The sequence below is a fragment of the Theobroma cacao genome, chromosome 7 (genome assembly GCF_053813885.1).
Source record: "Theobroma cacao isolate CCN51 chromosome 7, ASM5381388v1, whole genome shotgun sequence".
NCBI classification, from domain to species: domain Eukaryota; kingdom Viridiplantae; phylum Streptophyta; class Magnoliopsida; order Malvales; family Malvaceae; genus Theobroma; species Theobroma cacao.
In genome coordinates, this window is record NC_142645.1 from 4,492,903 (window position 1) to 4,512,227 (window position 19,325).

Here is a 19,325-nt window from a genome sequence, read left to right on the forward strand (position 1 = left end):
TATCTTAGACAGAACTTAGCTTCTGGCTGCTGTACTTTCATGACTTGAAACTTAGGAATAGAATCTAACGGACCAATAATTTTTTTTAATCTTTTTAGCTGGAATTTTGACCAATAATTGTAATTCCAGTGCAATAGTAATTTTTGGCAGTACTCTACTGTAAAATCCTATACATCTTTTAGGTTAGTGGAATCACTGTCATTCACTGCCCTTTTAATAATTTGAAGTTAAACTTGCATAGTAGTATCTAGTTATCAAAAGATAACAGCCACCAGCAAAACATGAAACCATTTGCTGAGAGTTTTCTTGGCCGTGGAAGAGTGCTTTACTTCATCTTACCCTTGCAAAACCTTTTCTTCTTATTGCAAATAATTCTATAATTATAATAGTCATAAAGTTATTACCAGCAGAAGCGGGGATAGCTCAGTTGGGAGAGCGTCAGACTGAAGATCTGAAGGTCGCGTGTTCGATCCACGCTCACCGCATTATTTTCTATTCATTCTTTTCTGTTCCTTTTAAATAGTCTTCTTCTTTCATTTTATTAAACATTAATTAAAATAAATTTATTAACAAAACATTTAATTTATTTTTTAAAACATTGAACTTAATAAATGTATTAAAAATTTTTACATTAATTAAAATAAATTTATTAAAAAAATTTGAATTTATTTCTTTTCAAAACAATAGGCTTAATACATGTATTGATTAATTAATTAACAAAATATTGAATTTATTTTTTTTCAAAATATTGAACTTATACATGTATTGATTAATTATTTTAAAAAGTATTTTTTATTTTTTTGAAAATATTGAACTTAATGCATGTATTGATTAATTATTTAGTCGATAAATTAATAATTTATTAATTTGTTCATCAATTAATAATTTTTATATTAATCAAAACAAATTTATTAATTAATAAAAAATTAATTCAAAAAATATTTTTTATTTTTTTTCAAAACATTGAACTTAATACATGTATTGATTAATTATTTAATCGATAAATTATTAATTTATTAATTTATTTATTAATTAATAAAAAATTAATTTATCAAGATATTATTTTTTAAAAAAACATTGAATTTAATATATATATATATATATATTATTGTGATTATATGAATATTATCTAATTACTAAATTAAGCATGTTCTAGCTTTTTAGTTCTCTAGCAACTCATGCAGGCCATAATTCCTTTCTTTTCCTCCTATGTAATTGCCTTTCCATTCTCCTATGAGGCTTTCTTAGTTAACAATTTAACACTGCTCCAACGTTACCAAAATATGAAACTGTGAAAATTTGGCAAAATACAGCATGGTCTCATCCGTGTATGATAAGTCTAGTGTGGCGCAAAAACTAGAATATCAATGAATAATCTTGTCATGGAAAAAATTTTCAATACCATCTCTCAAATTTTATCTTCACATCCGTTGTTTTCCTGTAACTAAACATCCATGGACTTTCATGTGAAACATTTAAAGTTTGTCCAGCATCCATCTCCTGATGCAGCATCCAGAATTTTTCTCGGTTTCCCCTAGCACTTCGATTAGATATTCCGGCTGATAGTGAGCCATAAACCTATCCAGAAAAGGGAGATCAGTTTCTTCATGAGGCTATCGTGAAATCAGCTCAAAGGATAGCGGTTGTTACAAGTTTTAGAAATGTTTGGAAATGCTTTCATAACTCCTATAGCAATTCAATATGCTGTTGTAAATAAGAAACAAACACACACAGTAAGATGGTGAAAAATGAAAAGATTGCTGTTCATATACCTCAAAAGGTCCAGATTGACCAAGCTTTGATTCCATGCTTAAGCAAAGACAACAACTGTCCTAATAATGCCGCAAATGTACAAACTCCAATGCCAATTGTAGAAAAGCATATGCCCTTTGATGAATATCGATGAAACACTTCTGCTTCCGTATTGATCAAAATTAGATTTCATATCTGAGAGATTTCAGAACATCGCCCAGAACTAATCCCCATTGAGTCCAGTGGGTACCACCCTATATTAGACAATTCAAACAACATTATGATTTAGGATGCACATACAAACATATTATCTGATAAATTTCCCTTTTTCAGTTGTGGTAACAATTATTTCAGACCAAGCATGGACATTGAAATCCTTGAAATACAAACCTGGCAATACACAGCAAATGGTTCTCTTAATGGTCCATCACAAGAGAGTTCACTTGTACTCCCATCAATGAAGGTTCCATCCGCAAAGATAACCTGATAAACGGTATGAGACATTCTCTAAAAGTGGTAAAAAGATAGCCAATTTTTATAGCTGGGATAATTTCAATTTCACGCAGTCCACGGGCCTTTTAAATGTTATCCAGATTTACTGAACTCTTAAATGATAAATTAGAGGTTTGAAGACAGAAATAATCAAATTGACAAAATTGTATACCAAACTCTTGAAATTGAGTTATTCTATACGTGATCCACATGGATTCATGAGGTATTCAGATATGATATTTGCACCTTATAGTATCAGCAAACTCATACATTGATTTAGGGAATTGCAACCAAAAGATTTGTTCCAAATTCATGACAAGATAAAGGTGAAAATAAAATATGAGCAGACCTCTGATGCATATCCTGGAGTTGTACCCGCAACTGGTTTAGTGAATGAACCTACTGGGGAGCTTCTTTGCACAGCTTCACAGAAAGCAAGGAGAAGTTCACGGCTTCCTAGCTGCACTGCCTGAAAACAAAAGCATTTCCACATTGCTTCACCGTTTTGTAGAAAACACTTGGCAAGAAGAAAATATTGATGAACTGATTAGAATGATACTCTTATAACAGATCATCTCCTATCTCATTTCTTTGAATAATTAGCCAAACAAGGAACAGACAGATAGTAAACCTGTACTGTATCATGACGGGGGACACGAGGAAGTGGCTGCACCTTATACCCTTCAGAAGCCATAACTTCAGAAACCAGAAAGGTTCCCTGGAATTAAAGAAACATATGTGCTTCATTGCCACATGGTGGGGGCAAAAAAAGAAAGGTTGGGGGGCTAAGAACTTTCGGCATGTACCTTAATTGCCTCACCAACCATTTGTGGTGCCAGGAACAAACCCTGGAAAAAGGCTCGCATAATATCACCAGGGGCTGAGCCACAGTCAACCCCCAGGCCAGGTGCTGAGAGACGAGCTGCTGCAGCATCAACCCACTGTTTTCTCCCCGCAACATATCCACCACATGGTGCAATAGTTCCACCAGGATTCTTTATCAAACTTCCTGCAATCAAATCTGCACCCTGCCCCACCATTAATGAAACCATTTGACCTTCTCCAGAAAAAAAGGCAATGTGAAATATTCCACCTACCACCATTGGAGGTTCAATGCTTTCCACAAATTCACCATAGCAGTTATCCACCATGACCAAGCAGTTAGGGTTCTGCATCTGTTCATACAAATGAGATAGAACATTAACCGGGTGAAAATATTATGAGTACGAAACTACTAAGAAAAACAGACATGGTTATTTGCATTAGTAAAAAACAAGAAAGTAGTGTGTAAAGAAGTTTCAAGATAATATCCCATAACTCTTCTTTCTATACATTTTACTTCCTATTTACCCCTTTCAGACAGAAGTGAATAACGAATAAATACATTAATGAACTAAAATTAATATTCCATGCAAAGCAATAACAACACAACTTAACAGTGATTCAAATGATCTGAATATTTTAAATAGGAAAAATGTAAGTTGCAACTTTATTTTGTCCAGATTCCAGTTGTCACCACAAGAAACCAAGCTTTCAATGATCAAGCCAAGCAAAAACCATGGAATGCAGAGGACTACATATTCAAGCCTAGACCTTCAGAGATTTTATTGCTGCAATAAGGTCACTTCAATGACAAATTCAATAGAGTTTCCATCATTTTCTCTGAACATAAAAAGATTACCTTGATTATCTTTATTGCCCTCCCTATCTCATTTACACTTAAACTGCGACGCCATGAATAACCACATGACCTTTGTATGAGTGCACATTTCGTGTGAGGTCTCAAAGCACCTGCAAGTGCATCCCAGTCAAGTCCACCATCTTCAGCAAGCTGTAAGAACATCAATCTGAGAAAACATTCACAACCAGAAGCTGAAACTTATTCTGAATGGTTATTAGCAACATACAGGAAGTTCCCGATACATCACTCCAAAATCTTTCAGGGAGCCCAGTCCATGAGAATCCCTCTTTCCAATAACTTCCTCTAAGGTGTCATAAGGAGCACCAGCCACTGCCAAAAGCTGACAATAAAATTAATGCAGACCATATTCTGATTGGAAAAGCAGCTATTGAACATCATAAACTACCAAGATAATTAGCCAAGATAGCTTACCTCATCCCCTGGCCTTAGAAAAGCAAACAGTGCACAAGTGATAGCATGAGTACCTGAGAAGAACTGGTGGCAAAAGAGCCAAGAGGATTAACAAGAATTAGTGGCAACTATTAAGAACTCATAATATCCAAAGATACAATGGCAACATCTAACAGACCTGAGAACGCACTATTGCTGACTCAGCCCCTACAATTTCTGCAAATGCTTGGTCAAGTGCTTCTCGTCCCCCAGCTTCATCATGACCATAGCCAGTACACCCAGCAAAGTGCTGGTTACAAAATAAGCATAGCACCATGCCTCCAGCATTATTAACAGGTTAACTAAAGGGATGATTGCTTTTACAGATAAATATGCACATTATAACATGCCATGCATATACATGGATCTACACTGTATGCTCCCACTTGTGTGTGTGAGTGTGTGAGCAAAAGATGCCTTAAAGATATGTTTAATAACACATTTAAGCAAGATATGGTTTCTCAACTGCAGGGAACATGTATAAGAAACATGAAAGCCAGGGGAGGTATTCAGCCACTTTGAATAAAACGTGTGCTTACATGAGATCCAACCCGAGCATTTTGAAAAGCTTTGAGAACACGAGAGGAATTGCAAGCTACCAAATTGTCCACAGCTCTGAATTCCGAGTACAATGAATCCACAACTTTTGCAACCTGCAGTGCAGATAAATAAAGCAACTCTAGGTGTTAGCACTACCAATTTTACAGCGATCAAAACTTGAACTAGTGCTGACACATCAAAGTCCATGAATACTTCAGTGCTTATAGCAAATGAAAGGGAATTTACATCATTGTTGATATTTCCAATAAAGCTTTCAAAGCTTGATACAAAAGATAGGCTACCTCCCTAGCAATCAAAACTAGGAATTTGTGCTAACACTTCAATCTCTATGAATACTTGACCGTGTATCTTATTAGCAAGCAACAAGTTACAAGCTCTGTTTGATTGCCCAGTAAAAGCAGTTTAGTTCTCTACATTCCCATATTATCTCATAAACCGGACTGAGAATTCAAAAGATTCAACGTTGAATGCTCTTTACACTGTTTCTTGAATTAAGTCTTTCAGTTTAAAACTGAAAATAAAGTTCCTTAAAATTCCTTAACAGACAACCAAAAGGAACTAACTTGGTCCCATAATGGGTTTTTAACAAACCAATTTTTTTTTACTGTTTCCTTAGGAAAACCAAAGCCTAACAAAGTTTCTTCATTTCTCATAAATAAAGCAAAGAACTTTAACTGTTTACATATTTGCAACAATGGGTTCTTGTATTTTCACATATAAATGGTTCCCATGATCCAAAAGGGTGGCCTTCTACTGTGTTTTTTAACTGCTTCTTGTTCATTTTCATTTTCAGCAACTAAAATAAACATTTCGAGAAAGAAAGCAGAGTTTCTGGGAATACGAATACCTCTGGGACAAAGGGGTGGTCACAATTAAAGCTTGAACGAATTGCTGTAGGCTTGGGTATTGAAGATTTGAGAGAGTGCGTAGTATAAACAGGTGTAGCGCAGGATAAGACCAACATCTTCAACGAGTTAGTGTAGTTATTTCAGCGTGTTCACCGATCTTCCTTTTAAGATTTTCTTTTCAAGTTTTTTAGTAAGATAAAATAGGATAATATATAACAAATATTAAAATTGTCCCTCTACAGGGTAATGACACCTGTACAGGATTACAAAAAACAAAAGAAACAGAGTTTTTAGCTCCCAATAACTCATAATCCAATAATGTGAAGCTAGACTCTATCTAATCCCTTCAAAATCACCAATGATTTTAAAACTAAATCTAACACGTTTTGGAAGAATTAAAAATAATCATTAAATACAAAATAAATCGATTACAGATTCAATTCAGCTAAGATTATTTATTTTTCAGAGCACATTGTTGCAGACGAAAGGAACATGAATGCATAAAGAATACAAACAACACTAAAATTAAATGACAATTATTGAATTAAATTACCTGAATTAATGGATTCTTAGAGAAGAGAGAGAGAGGTGGGTGATACGGATAGGATAGATTTCGAGGTATTTATGCAGTTTTAAGAGTGAAGGAGACTTTGCACCCCGAGAAGAAGAAAGACAGGAAACTGGCGGCACAAGGAAGGGAGAAGAGAAGAAAAGAGGAAAGGGAAGGAAAGAGAGAGCCGTCGTCGGAAAGGCCTAGGCCGGCGAAGGCAACGGCGCCGGGCACCGAGGAGAGGAGAGAGGAGAGAGGAGAAAAGGGCTTTGGCCTGTAGGCTCAGTAGGAGAAGAAGAAGAGAGAAACGGGTTGGCTGTTAGGTTAAGATTTTATACGAAGACCAAAACTACGTCGTTTTATTGGTTACAAATCCAAGAAAAGGTGGGCTGGATCCACCCAAAGCCCAGCCGGGATCAACTTTGCATGAATTAAATTTATGAAATTACTTTTATAAAAGGGGTAAGAATAAAAATAAAATAATTAATTGAATAAAATTTAATAATCACTTAGCAAAATTATTGGGGATCCCAAGATTATTTTCACAAGGTGGGTTAATTTTAAATACTTATAAAAATGTAAGATTAAAAGTGATAATTAAAATTAAAGATAATTCATAAAATTTTATCATTAAAATTAAAAATTTTAATAAGTGTATTTATATTCATTTTATTTTAATAATTTTATAATATAAATTATGTAGATTATGAATAATTAATTACTTTCAATATATTACATTGTCTCAATTTTAATTTTGCTTCGTCATTAGAATCAATATAATTAACAAAATATTATTATATTAATATCATCATATATTAAGATATAAAAAGATTAAATATTTTCAAAAATTAAAAATTACTTAAATAAAAAATTTTGCTCTAACAACAAAGCATGAATAAGATTTTTAAAATCAATATTTTGAAATAATTATCTTTAATTTATTATTACTATTATTATTTATAATAATTTTATTTTTTAAAAAAAACTATAGTATTTTCAAGTTTAAAATTACGCTTTTATTATTATTAAATTTATTTATAATATTATGTAATTTAAAATTATTTTTTATAATAAATATTTGAAAAAAGTGAAAACCACTCAAAGCGGGGGCACCACTCTAGGATTGCTATTATTAACATGCAATTATTTTTCTCCTTCAATTTCTACTTTTACAACTAAAGTTTCATATACATGCATGTATTATATAGTAATTTAATATTTAATAATTTTTTAAATATATGTGTGTTTGTTTACACATGTCATGAGACTATTACTCTTTATTCAAAAAGTTAACTTGTTAATGTACAACGTGTTTATAAAATTTTCAAGATCCTCTAACTGTTCGATGTGTGATTCAAGTATATTATTATCCATTTCTCTAAAACACCAAAATGATAAAATGTGTAGTGTCTAAACTTATAAGTTTTCTAAAATTCCCTTACATACCTCTTTTACTTACCCAGAACATGATTAAAATACTATACTTACTTTCTTTGAAACTTTTAATGTAATGTACGAATATGATGTCACAAACCTCACATCAATAAAAAGATAAGAAAAGCCTTGGATTTATGTGTAAGAGCTTTCTTCCTCTGCCTAATAAGTACATTTTTTAGGTTGAAAATATGAGCCCATTACAAGTGGTGTCAAAACTTACCAAACTTTTCATTTACATGGGTCGAAATAAATCTAAATCAAGATAGGTTTCTCTCCTTTACAAGTGAAAGAGTTATGCAATGAAAGCGTTACACAATTGGATGAGATAAAATATTATTGATTCCACATTAATAAAAGATGTGATGAGTTTTGGATATTTATATATGGGCTTTCTTTCACCTAATAAACATGTTTGTTGGTTGTAGATGTAAATTTATGACAAGTGGTATCAAAACCTACTCAAACTTTCACTAGTGTAGGATCCTTTCATGAGAGATACTAGAGTCGAGATAAATATATATTTTAGTTGTAAATGTAAATCTATGATAAGTGGTATCAAAGCCTAGTCAAATCTTCATTAATATAAGACTCTTTCATGAAATATATTAGAGTTGAAATAAATGATATCAGAACTTATAAACATGTTTTTCAATTGTAAATGTAGATATATGACAAATGGTATCAGAGTCTATCCAAACTTTTATTAATATAATACTTTTTTATGAAATATACTATAGTAGAGACAAGTGGTATCATAACCTACCAAAATCGTAGAATTCTCTCATGAAAGATACCACAATTGATGTAGACATGAACTAATGTGAGTCTCTCTCCTTAATGAGTGAAAGAACCAGTGCAACGGATTTCACATCATTAAGAGATAGGATGAGTTTTGGCCTTATGAATTAAGGCATTCCTTCACCTAATAAAAAATGTCTCTTAGGTTGAAAATGTGAGCTTAAACTAGTGGTATCAAAGTCTGATCTTAATCTTATAAATAAGGGCATTTCTTCACCTAATAGGAATGTCTTTTAGGTTAAAAATATGAGTTCATGACAAGTGGTATCAGACTTTACTCAACTCTTCATTGATATGGAACTCCTACTAGACATATTAGGGTCGAGATAAGTTAGAATTAAGATAAATCCCTTTCTTTTATAAGTAAAAGAGTTAGTGAAATGAAGGCATTACACAATTTGGTAAAATAAAATATCACAAATCGCACATTACTAAAAGATGAAATAGATTTTGAACTTATATGTAAGGATTTTTTTTTATTTAATAAGCACTTTTTTTGTTAGGTTGAAAAAGTTGGCCAATGACACGTATGTATATACACATACACATTAACTTTAAGCTTAAACTAAATCAAATCGGATTTACAAACAATCCTAAGTTAAATTGCTACTCCTTTTTTTAATCTGTAAATTCATTGATCACATAAGAAAACTCCAAATTAAATTCTACTAGACAAATTATTTATTTTCCTTTTTCATGATAAAGACAAACTCTTTTAAAATTCATTAGGTAGCATTAATAACCAAATTAATCTATTGCTTTTGTATTTATTTGAATGAGACTTATTATGAGTTTGTTTTATTCAAAGCATTCACAGATATTATCAATCATCATTAGAGTTGAACAACATACAATATATAAGCAATGGATTGGTCAATAGCAACTTATTTAAGCTTTTGTTAGAACAAATCAAATTAATTAGATTTTGAATTTCGAAATAGAAAGTATATCACTCGTATCTATCAATTTTAATACCTTTACTCTGTACATGCATTTGTTTCATGAAAAAATACGTTGACATGTAGTAGAATGCATTCTGTCTACAACGTACTCAGTGACGTCACGCTTTTCACCTACCACATTTCTTATTTGGTAGATTCTATACTAAGGCAACCGAGTAAATGACATAATATTTAGGTCCATTTAGGGTGAATTTTCATATCTGTATAGATTGATTTGACAGATAAGATTCCAATTTTAAATTTATTTACAGATATATCAATTGATTAGTTTGCTTATAAATTCGAAGCACTATCACTGACTCCATTGCTCAGATAGAATAAAAATTCGATTAAGTTTTACAATATATAGGGAGCTCCGGAGCAAGATTCCTATCGAAGATCAACATAAGGTAACCTTTCCATTTCTTCAATGTTATTTTCATGATCTATATTCAAAGTTCTGTAATGACTATCATTTTGTGAGATTTCTCAATATGAATGCTGTTATTTAATTGCAAATTTAATTTCTAACATATGTTACAATCAAGTTTTGTATTTTGATTTGTTGAAAAATTTGGTGCTAGATTTTCTTATTCACCATTTACTCATAAGTACTACCTCTTAATTTATCATATCTACCTCTTAATTTATCTAGATATGTGTTAAGTTATTTAACTGTTTATTTTTTCATATTTGCAAATGATAAATTCTTAGAAAACATAGATCTTGAGTGACAATTGACCATCCGTGCTTATATTAAATGATGACTTGATGATTGAGATGTAACATATATAGGGTTTTTTTTTTAATTTTGTAGCATTTTTTCCCTAATTTATTATGAATAAAAAGGTTTAGAAAGATCTATCATGTCCCTTTTACATCATCTGATAGGATAATAATCCATGTTATTATATAAAAAAGGGATCTATCAATTTCTTAACCAAATTGAATATATATAATGTATTCAAGTGTTGTGGACAATAACCTTAGAGAAATGAAAGGATCTACTCATTGTTTGTAAAAGAATGATATCTATGTGCATTTTGGGTACCATGATTCTACTTTGTTGTAAAATAAAATTTTTAACAAAGAAGTATTATGTATGATGCAATATATTTATTTATTTTTTATGTCACAATATTTGACCCTTAAATAATTTCTTGATATATTGACAACAAATTAAATTTCCCTGCATTTCTTCTCTGATATTTTGTAGGTTATGCAATTCCAAATATAAATGTTTTGGGGTTTGAATTATAACAATTAGAAATACAAGGATCAATGGGTTTTTCATCTAATTTTCCCCTAAGTTCCTGTTTTTTTTATTAAAGTCTTATTACATATCAAACTCTTGAGTATAGAGTCCATTCATCTCTATTGAACCTTAGTATTATAATATATATATATATATATATATATATATATATACATATATATTATTTCTTTGCAATAGTAGTTTTTCCCCTTAGATTATGTTCATTATCATAATAAACTTAAATCTTGTTTTTTAATGCCATAAATCTTTAGAAAATTGGTTTCTTAAACATTGTTGCTAATTTTTCATGAAAAACAATTCATTCACAAGGATCGAAATTGAAGTTAACAAAAATTTATCAAATAATGATTTAACTTATCTCAAATGTGAAGAATAAAATAGAATTTAGATAATTCGAATACGTGTATATGTATATATGTGTACATGCTACTGCTATACTTTTTTTGCGTCACTTCATGCAACTACAGAGTTTTAACATTTGTCAATCTTCCTTTGGCCAACTTCAATTCTCTCTCTCTGCCCCATCTTTTCCACGCTTTGGCTTTCTTGCATGCTTGTTGACATGTCCTTGATGAGTGAGTTTCTGTTTCTTTACCATAACCAGAGTTTGATACCCTCTGGACCTTGCATGTCTTCGTTTAAGGTATAGGACACATAGTTATACATACATATATATATATATATATATATATATATATATATGTATACCCTTTCTCTTGCTAGAATCCTTTAAATACCCTTTGCTTCCTAACATCAAAATCTACATTAATATATCCCGACATTGGTTCCTTTCAATTTCCTGTCAGCTGACAAAATCTTTTAAGCTTTTTTCTTTGTACTTTGTGTTTCCAATATTTCCTGACAGTGGTGTTTAGGGTTCTCTTTCAGTGTGTCAAACATGCTGGCTGACCAAGAGTTGAAAAGCATGGAAGGATTCAAGAAAGGATCCAATTACATTGAGGTTAAGGTTGGCTGCACAAGCAAGAAATATGGTGATACCGTAGGGAAGCTTAGGGTTTTCTCTAATGGCCGATTTCTCATATCCTGCGAATGCACACCGACTTGTGGAGGTAAATCACTACTATTTCCTTCTTCTTCTTCCTTTTTGCCTGAGTTGTTAATGAATAACTACAGAGTTCTTTACTTTAATTTTGTTTCTTAATGCAACTTCATGTTTTCACCACATTGATGTTCATTTATTCAATTGTGTCTTCATTTATATTTTATACATGAAAATCATTGGCAGACCTATAGGTTCTTTGAGTAATAACTTTCATTGGTGAAGTCCTTGCATTGCATGTACTAAATGGTTCACCTATATCTATCAATGTCATGCAGCTTTAACATATATAGTACAAGATATGCTGGAAATGTTTCTAGGTACTTTTCATGAAATTGAATTTCTCAAAATCATAGCTGTTAATCAATGGAAAAATCCCATGATTCTTTCTTTCTTTTTGTTTTCTACTCTATAGTATTAAAGCAAGTTAATTACTTTAAGCCTGATTGATTAGAACTTGGAGATTAACCAGAGCTTCAAGTTGTGGTTTCTTTGTTCTTTTCTATACAAAATTGTGCATTAATTTAGTACTTGAGCCGTTGAGTTGCACCTCTTCCCCATGTCTTTTTTTCTAACCAATGGATGGCAACTCTTGATAACAAGACAAACTGAGTCCCTATGACTTTGGAAAGCATTCTGGAAAAGAAGGAACGAGGAAATGGAAGAACCACATTTGGGTAGTCCTGAACGACAAGAAGGTTCCCTTGTGCAGAACTGTTCTCCTGAAATATTACAAGCATGCATCAAATGGAGCAAGTGGGTTGCAACCTAAGCGCCTTTGTCATCGGGATGAGTTCATTAGTTGCTCAAAGTGTAAGAAAGAACGCAGGTTTCGTCTCCGGACTGAAGAGGAATGCAGGAATTACCATGATGCTTTGATTACCAGAAGGTGGAGTTGTGAGAACTGGCCATATGAAAAGTAAGTTTCAACATCAGTTGCGGTCTAAATTAGAAAGAAAACTATAAACAAATTTTACTGTCATAATTAAAATCTGATCTTATAGAGTATTTTATCTAAATAAGTTTTATCTGTCAGAAAGAGTCAGAAAAGAGACATAACATTCATAAACACCCACTGCAAGGCCCTGGACCTGTTCATTTTTCTGTCATATTATTCCTGTTGGTGTAAGTTACTTTATTGGCCATGTAGCTCTAGTATGGCCAGGATATAATAGCAGGCATGATCTTGGTTCTGCTCTTGTATGATAACTAATATTAGATTTCTTTCTTATTATAGATTAAAAGGAAACTTGGTTTGTAAATGATTTGCAGCATGGCTATGATTTGATCAGCCACTTTAGGATTGTAGATTTTCTGGTTTATTTTAAATAAACAAAACATAGTGGCATAGTGAAAATCCACCAGAAAACTTCTTTAACTCTCGAGTCTTCTATATAGACAATGATTTTTTTTATTAACTTTAAACCTTTTAGTCTGAAATAAATATCAGTAACCTGTAGCTGGTTTTCTGCTGTCAAATTGACTGAAACTTGATAGAAAATGTATATCCCAATGTAATTTGATTGAGCTTTACCTTGTCATTTAGCTAGCCAAGATCGGAGTGGTCCATGCTTGTTTAACAGTCTTTTTGTTCATTATCGGTATGACAAGCTAGAGTTTGAGAGGTCTGCCTGAAAGAAGTTATTTGGTAAACCAAACTTTGCTTGCTTAAGTGTTTTCTGATACAAACCATCAGAGAGTTGACACTGAAGCATCAACCATGTTACATTTCCCTTTTATGCATGAACAATTACAGGAAATCAATATACATTCTATCTGTAACTTCTGACCGTTCTGTTTAGTATATTATAGTTTTGAATTAATATCTAAATATGAACCTGAAACATATCACATAGTCCATTTCCAGTTAGCCAAATTCCTAATAGCTTTGCATTTGTTGGTTCATTTGCTTTCAGGATCAACTGCCAAACTGAAGAAGAGCGGGCAGGTCGGAAACGCTGCAGAGGCTGTCCTCAAACTCCAATTTGCAAAGGTTGTACTACTTGTGTGTGTTTCGGGTGCCTCAACTGCCGCTTTCTGGATTGCAAGTGCCGCACTTGCGTTGATTTCATGAAAAATGCAGAGCCTTGAGCTTGGAAAACATCCTTTCTATGCTCTTATCAAACTCTCATTTCGGAAGCAGCAAAGGAAAAAGGACTATTTAGAGTTCTTTGAAGTTCTATTGGGATGTTTGTTTTAGGATTGTAATGACTTTGCTGTTTATATGTTTTCTTTAGAATAATTCTTACATCTTAGCAGGCTGGACTAAGGTTTTACTTTGCTAGTGGGCAATGCTATGAATTGGCACTTTAGTCCCACCTCAGTTTAAAGACATTTTTAGCTTCGGTTGCTAATAAAGTAGTTTCCTTTGCTGCTGCTTGTTTCTTTATGTTGCTACAAGTTTGATTTTAGATCTTTTTCCTAGCTTTCTTTTCTCTCTTGACTCTGGCATTAGCCAGAACTCAGCTGAGAATAACTGTCAGTAGTTGCACCTGCAACTAAAAACAGAATGTGCTTTTCAAAAAAAAAAACTAAAAACAGATGTACACTGTCATGGTCCCAAAAAGGAGCCGTGAATCACAATCGGTTGTGTATTAGAGCACAACAGGGTATTTAAGTGCTCACACCGTCTTCAACTTTTGAGATATTTGTTTAGGATAAACCTGTGAAGCCATGGGTCCAAACAAACAATACCTTTTCAAGTTGGTGTGGATCGTGACATAGGGCGTGTACAGTTCACTCATCGGATCAATCATCAAACATTTTCTCTGATTCCTTGAGAGTTGATCGGGGTTGCCTCCCTCTCTTTTCCTAATGACAAATCACAACTGGAGAGTTTTTCAGTAGTGGTTCTAAAGTGTTTAGGACACAGATTCAGCAATGCTTTTGGTAGAAAGATAGAAAAACTTTTTAGTGGTTAAGCTATCCCACCACTCTTTCATTGCATGGTTTTGAATAAAACCTCTCATCATTCCACTTTTACTGATTCCATCACTTATCTTTGATGTTAAATTGAATTAAATTTTGACCTACTGGTCTGGTTTGGTCTGCAAGAATATTATTTGATAAACAGCCAATCTATTAAAGCCAAAGCTCGCTCTTTCTTTCTTTCAAAGCCGTATCCCCAATGATCCATAGTTGACATACATGTGACCGCACACAAACAACTGAAATTGAACAATTAAGGCACATGACAACTATTCTTAAGCTTTCCACTATACATCTGTGATTAGCACACCCAACCATTACATTTAGCATCATTCAAAATTCAAAAAATCTTTATATTTGGTCACTTGTATGTTTACCAGAGAACAGCAAAGAGGAAACCTACCAACAGGACCACAGCAACTCATGATCATGAACATCAAAATTAACGCAAAGAGATGTCTTAATCAAGCAGGTGAGAAATCCAGAAAAGAAGAGTATTGTTGGATGGCAGCCGCTACGGCAATATACATTGCATAGATATTGAGTTTGTCACAAAATGTAACTGCAAGAAATGAAGGTTTTTCTGTCGATTGTATCATGCACATATGGAGGGGAAATATGTATATTTGCACCAAAGATGAAAGGTTTATATACAAAACATACACGATACAACAGAGAACCATACTGGCCTAGGAAAAAAAATACAAAATACAAGTTTTAACTTGGAGTCTGCATATGGAAATACATGGCTTTCGATCTCTTAGGATTTTCTAGATTGTTTACCTCAGCTTTAATATGCTGCTTAGTACATGTAGAATTTCCGACTGAAATCTGCTACAGCTACATGATGGACCAATGAGTCCCACAATCAGGTACCGTTTTGGCCATCAACAGGTACAAAAATGTGCTTCAGCTAAGAAAGAATTGAGTACTTCTAACTCTGATCTAACTCTGATGAAGTCATTACTCTTGAAGTCAATTGACAAACTACCAGGCTAGATTATGTACAGAACCATGCACCGGAGAAGACACACTATCCTTCCAGCCTTCCTCTCAGGGAGTGCTAGTATGCATCAAGAGTTCATGCTGAAGAGATACACAATGCAATGACACCAATAGCATGTTTAGACTTTACTTTGCTGTGGAGTATATATGCGATTCCTGCCCCTACCTCTCCTTGCATTAGCAATGCTAGTAACCAAGGAGTTACCTATGTTTCCAAGGGCATTAGCTCCCATAAGCTTTAGTCCAAGATTATTTATCAAATAGACCAACTTACTTTCATTTTCTCCGGTCACCAGCTCAAGCTTATGTGCCTGCTCACGAGATATTGTTGTGTAAAGTTGCAAGGGTTGATTTGATAGGGGTCCACTGCTGCTTTCCAAAACCCTTCTCATATCAGCTTTGCAATTATCAAAAGTAACTCTCAAGAGCCCCAGTGATTTAGTGTCTTCTGTTAACGGATTGAATACAAATGAGAAGTTCCCAAATGCTAGATCAGGCCTCTTGAACAGCTCCACCAACACCTTGCTGCTTGTTCCAACATTCTGCTGCACAGACCTCCTAATATTATTTTGGCGAATTGTTGTGGCTCGAAGAATACGCGAAGCTTCCCTTAAGCCACTCAAATAGGCACCATGCATGGTGGCAGGATATTGCCTAGTTGTGGCTTCACCAGCAAAGAACAACCTGTTTCCCACGCTTTCTGCAAGAATATCATAATCTCCACCAGAGGACTGTACTCTAACATGAGAGTATGAACCATAAGAAAGGGGGTCATTTCCCCATCTTGTACAAATTGTTTGTACAGGGTCAGGCACATCTACACCTTTTGGACCATATATAGCTGCAAGAAAAATTAATAGATTATAAGGCTGCTTTCCAAATGAAGAGATGGGAAATACTAGAGCACATGCATGAAGGAAGCAAGAAATTTGTTGACATTTGTCATAAGTTCTTGGAAAAATATATAGAACCTCTAAGTTTGCTTAAAACACGAAGGAGCAAGAGTGAAGGATCAGTGCGTTCAAATGTTTGTGCAGCTTCACCAGCCACCAGCGCAATCAACACTGGACCTCCAGAAACGGTATGGTAGCTGTAGAATAAAAAAAACTCTCCACGATTATTGCTGGTATCATTGAGACATCCAAATGTATCTAGGTCTTCTCCCCAAAATACATGGGGGAAAACCATGGCAACTTTATTCAGGAGCCCGAAACCCAGTCTCTCAATTGCTGCTAGCTTTCTTTGAGGTAACTCAGGTTCAAATCTAATGGTCTTTCTCTTCAAGACTCCAAGAGGCACAGTGCAAAGAACCATATCTGCTTGGAATGCTTGATCACCAGCAACAACCTCAACCCCTTCATTCCCGTATCTAATAGCATCAACAGTTTTCCCATAGATTATGGGAATTCCTTCACATAATGCTTTTATCAATCTCCAATTCCCTCCAGCAAGAAAACAATGGTCTCCACCCATCTCATAAGGATCATCCTGGTCCCAGTAGGCAGCTGACAAGTCAGAAAGACATCCTGCATTTGCATATTCCAAATTAGCAAGATGCCATTCAAGAAGTTTTCTCTCCTCTTCACTTCTAGCCACAGCATACAACTGCCTGAGCTTTTCCAGAACTGATCCCAGAGAAATATGATTTGCAAATCCACCCATTATTTGTCTCAATTCCATGACTTTGTCAAGCAACTTGTTAAAGATCATTTCAATCCTGGAGTCAATTTCCTTATTAACAGGCATGCCATCAGGTCTGTACAAAGGGCAATTATCTCGTACCTTATGAAGTGGAATAGAAAGTTGCCTAGCCAGAACTCCAAGAGGATTGGCATGGATACCAGTGATTACACTGCCACCAAGATCCACAGCAGCATGTTTATCCTTCTTACCCATCTTTTGAGTATAAACTCTTCCGCCAGGTCGATTCCTCCCTTCCAAGATAACAACCTTAAAACCAAATGACAACAGCTGCCTTGCCGCTGCCAAGCCAGCAAGTCCAGCTCCAACTATTATCACAGAACCCTCATTTGCCTCCTCTGACATGTAAGAGGAAAATGATGGTGATACTCCAAAATTAATATAGCCATTATACAGAAGAAAGTCATAAGCTGCAGACATCAAATGTTCATATTCATTACTCACAGTTTCTTTTATCTGTCCCTTCGATAACCATATATGTACATTACTCCTCCACCGAGTAAGGATATGATTCCTAACAACAATATAATCATTCTGCTCCTTTCCACCTAATTCTCTTACCACCCCTGCTTTAATTTCCTCCTCAAGTAACGCATCAATGGGGAACCCCAAAGATAATGCTATCATAGCCTCAGTTTCAGTTTCTTTCTCCAACTCCTCCTTTGTTCTATTCTTTTTCCTAAATGAACCACCTATATGCTTCTCTATAAACTCATCCATTAAATTCTCATCATAATTCTTCAAACCAGCTTTCTTCCTCAACGACCTCTTTGATACCAATCCTTCCGAAACTGGTGTCTCCATTGTTACTTTCTCTAACAAAATCAACTTCTGAAAGTCTTTCAAAAACCATGAAAATTCCTAATCCCCCAAAACCACAAAACCAACTTCCATTTTATACACAATCCAATATAAAGGCATTTCCTCGTCCCTGCAATTCCATAGAACTAAATGAATTTCTCATCCCAAACAAACCAAATGGATTTCTAATCTTTTCACAGTTCTATGGAAAAACCCATAAAGAATCTGCCTGCTTTTCTCCAAAATTTCCATCTTTTTAAATAACTTGAAATTACAGAATCACTAAACGGAAAGATTCACAAAGATTCAACTTTAACAACAAAACCCCATTACCTTTCTGATCGTATACAATAAAAAGGAATCGATTACAAAGAAAGGAAACAAAAACTACATCAAAATTAGAGCCTTGAACACTGAATTTTGTGCATAAAAACTCGAGCTAAAAGCTGGAGTACAAAAAGGGAATGCAATACAATGCTGAGGAGGTGAGAGAAGAGTGGTGACTCACCTTTTCGGGGGGCGAGTCGACTCGTGAATTTGGGGAATTTCAGGCGGTTCGTGGAAGCTTTATTAGGGTTTTTCTCTAGGTGAAAGACCTCGAGAAGTGTGGAAAGAACACGTTGAATTTTTTAGAAATTGGATTGGAGGGAATTGGGAACGAGGAAGTTGAGTTGGGCCTGAATGGGCCTAAACGATTACATAATGGGCCTGTTATCATTAATGATATTATTATAATAAAATAAATAAATTTGACTTAGTGATTAAGATCTTATTAAATCTTCAAATTAAATATTCGAGTCTCATCATTTACAAGTTTTTTTAAAAATATTAAATTATTAATATAAATTGGGTTGATCTGATTTAACCTAGTTTAATCGGGCATTGCTCGATCCAACGTCTATCCAATCTAAATGCTGTTTTTGAATTAGATAATTCGATTATTAAAACTTTGAAAATGAGTAAGCTCATGACTTGTAGGTCAAGATTTTTATTATTAAAGAGAAAAATTAATTTCACATTAATTTTATAAAATTGTAAATTTTA

At 33.8% G+C, this 19,325-nt stretch overlaps 3 protein-coding genes and 1 non-coding gene across 5 annotated transcripts; 2 read left to right on the plus strand and 2 right to left on the minus strand.

Annotated features, from left to right (window-relative positions):
- Positions 1-412: 412 nt before the first annotated feature.
- On the plus strand, positions 413-485 carry TRNAF-GAA (transfer RNA phenylalanine (anticodon GAA)). The gene has a single exon. It is a non-coding gene; the product is annotated as a tRNA-Phe (tRNA).
- Positions 486-1,210: 725 nt separating this feature from the next.
- On the minus strand, positions 1,211-6,619 carry LOC18593838 (uncharacterized). The gene is given in 15 exon segments (XM_088808171.1): positions 1,211-1,578; positions 1,773-1,943; positions 1,946-2,006; positions 2,143-2,235; positions 2,594-2,713; positions 2,876-2,962; positions 3,051-3,272; positions 3,342-3,419; positions 3,926-4,075; positions 4,152-4,265; positions 4,358-4,420; positions 4,515-4,625; positions 4,915-5,028; positions 5,784-6,037; positions 6,338-6,619. Coding segments are annotated over 13 exon segments (1,500 nt in total). The 5' UTR covers positions 5,901-6,037; positions 6,338-6,619; the 3' UTR covers positions 1,211-1,578; position 1,773.
- A 5,062-nt stretch (positions 6,620-11,681) lies between these two features.
- LOC18593839 (protein ULTRAPETALA 1-like) lies at positions 11,682-13,937 on the plus strand. Of its 2 annotated transcripts, none has more exons than XM_088808461.1 (3): positions 11,682-11,853; positions 12,444-12,765; positions 13,763-13,937. In XM_088808461.1, the coding sequence occupies exons 1-3, from the start codon at positions 11,685-11,687 to the stop codon at positions 13,935-13,937; spliced, it is 666 nt and encodes a 221-aa protein (XP_088664587.1). In that variant the 5' UTR covers positions 11,682-11,684. The 2 variants fall into 2 exon arrangements, with proteins under 2 accessions (XP_088664587.1, XP_017979709.1); XM_018124220.2 differs by having other exon boundaries at positions 11,685-11,856; positions 12,450-12,765.
- Positions 13,938-15,380: 1,443 nt separating this feature from the next.
- LDL2 (LSD1-like2) lies at positions 15,381-18,887 on the minus strand. The gene is made up of 3 exons (XM_007021232.3): positions 18,790-18,887; positions 16,751-18,411; positions 15,381-16,620 (listed from the first exon to the last, which is right to left on the minus strand). The coding sequence occupies exons 2-3, from the start codon at positions 18,282-18,284 to the stop codon at positions 15,899-15,901; spliced, it is 2,256 nt and encodes a 751-aa protein (XP_007021294.3). The 5' UTR covers positions 18,285-18,411; positions 18,790-18,887; the 3' UTR covers positions 15,381-15,898.
- Between the last annotated feature and the right edge of the window lie 438 nt (positions 18,888-19,325).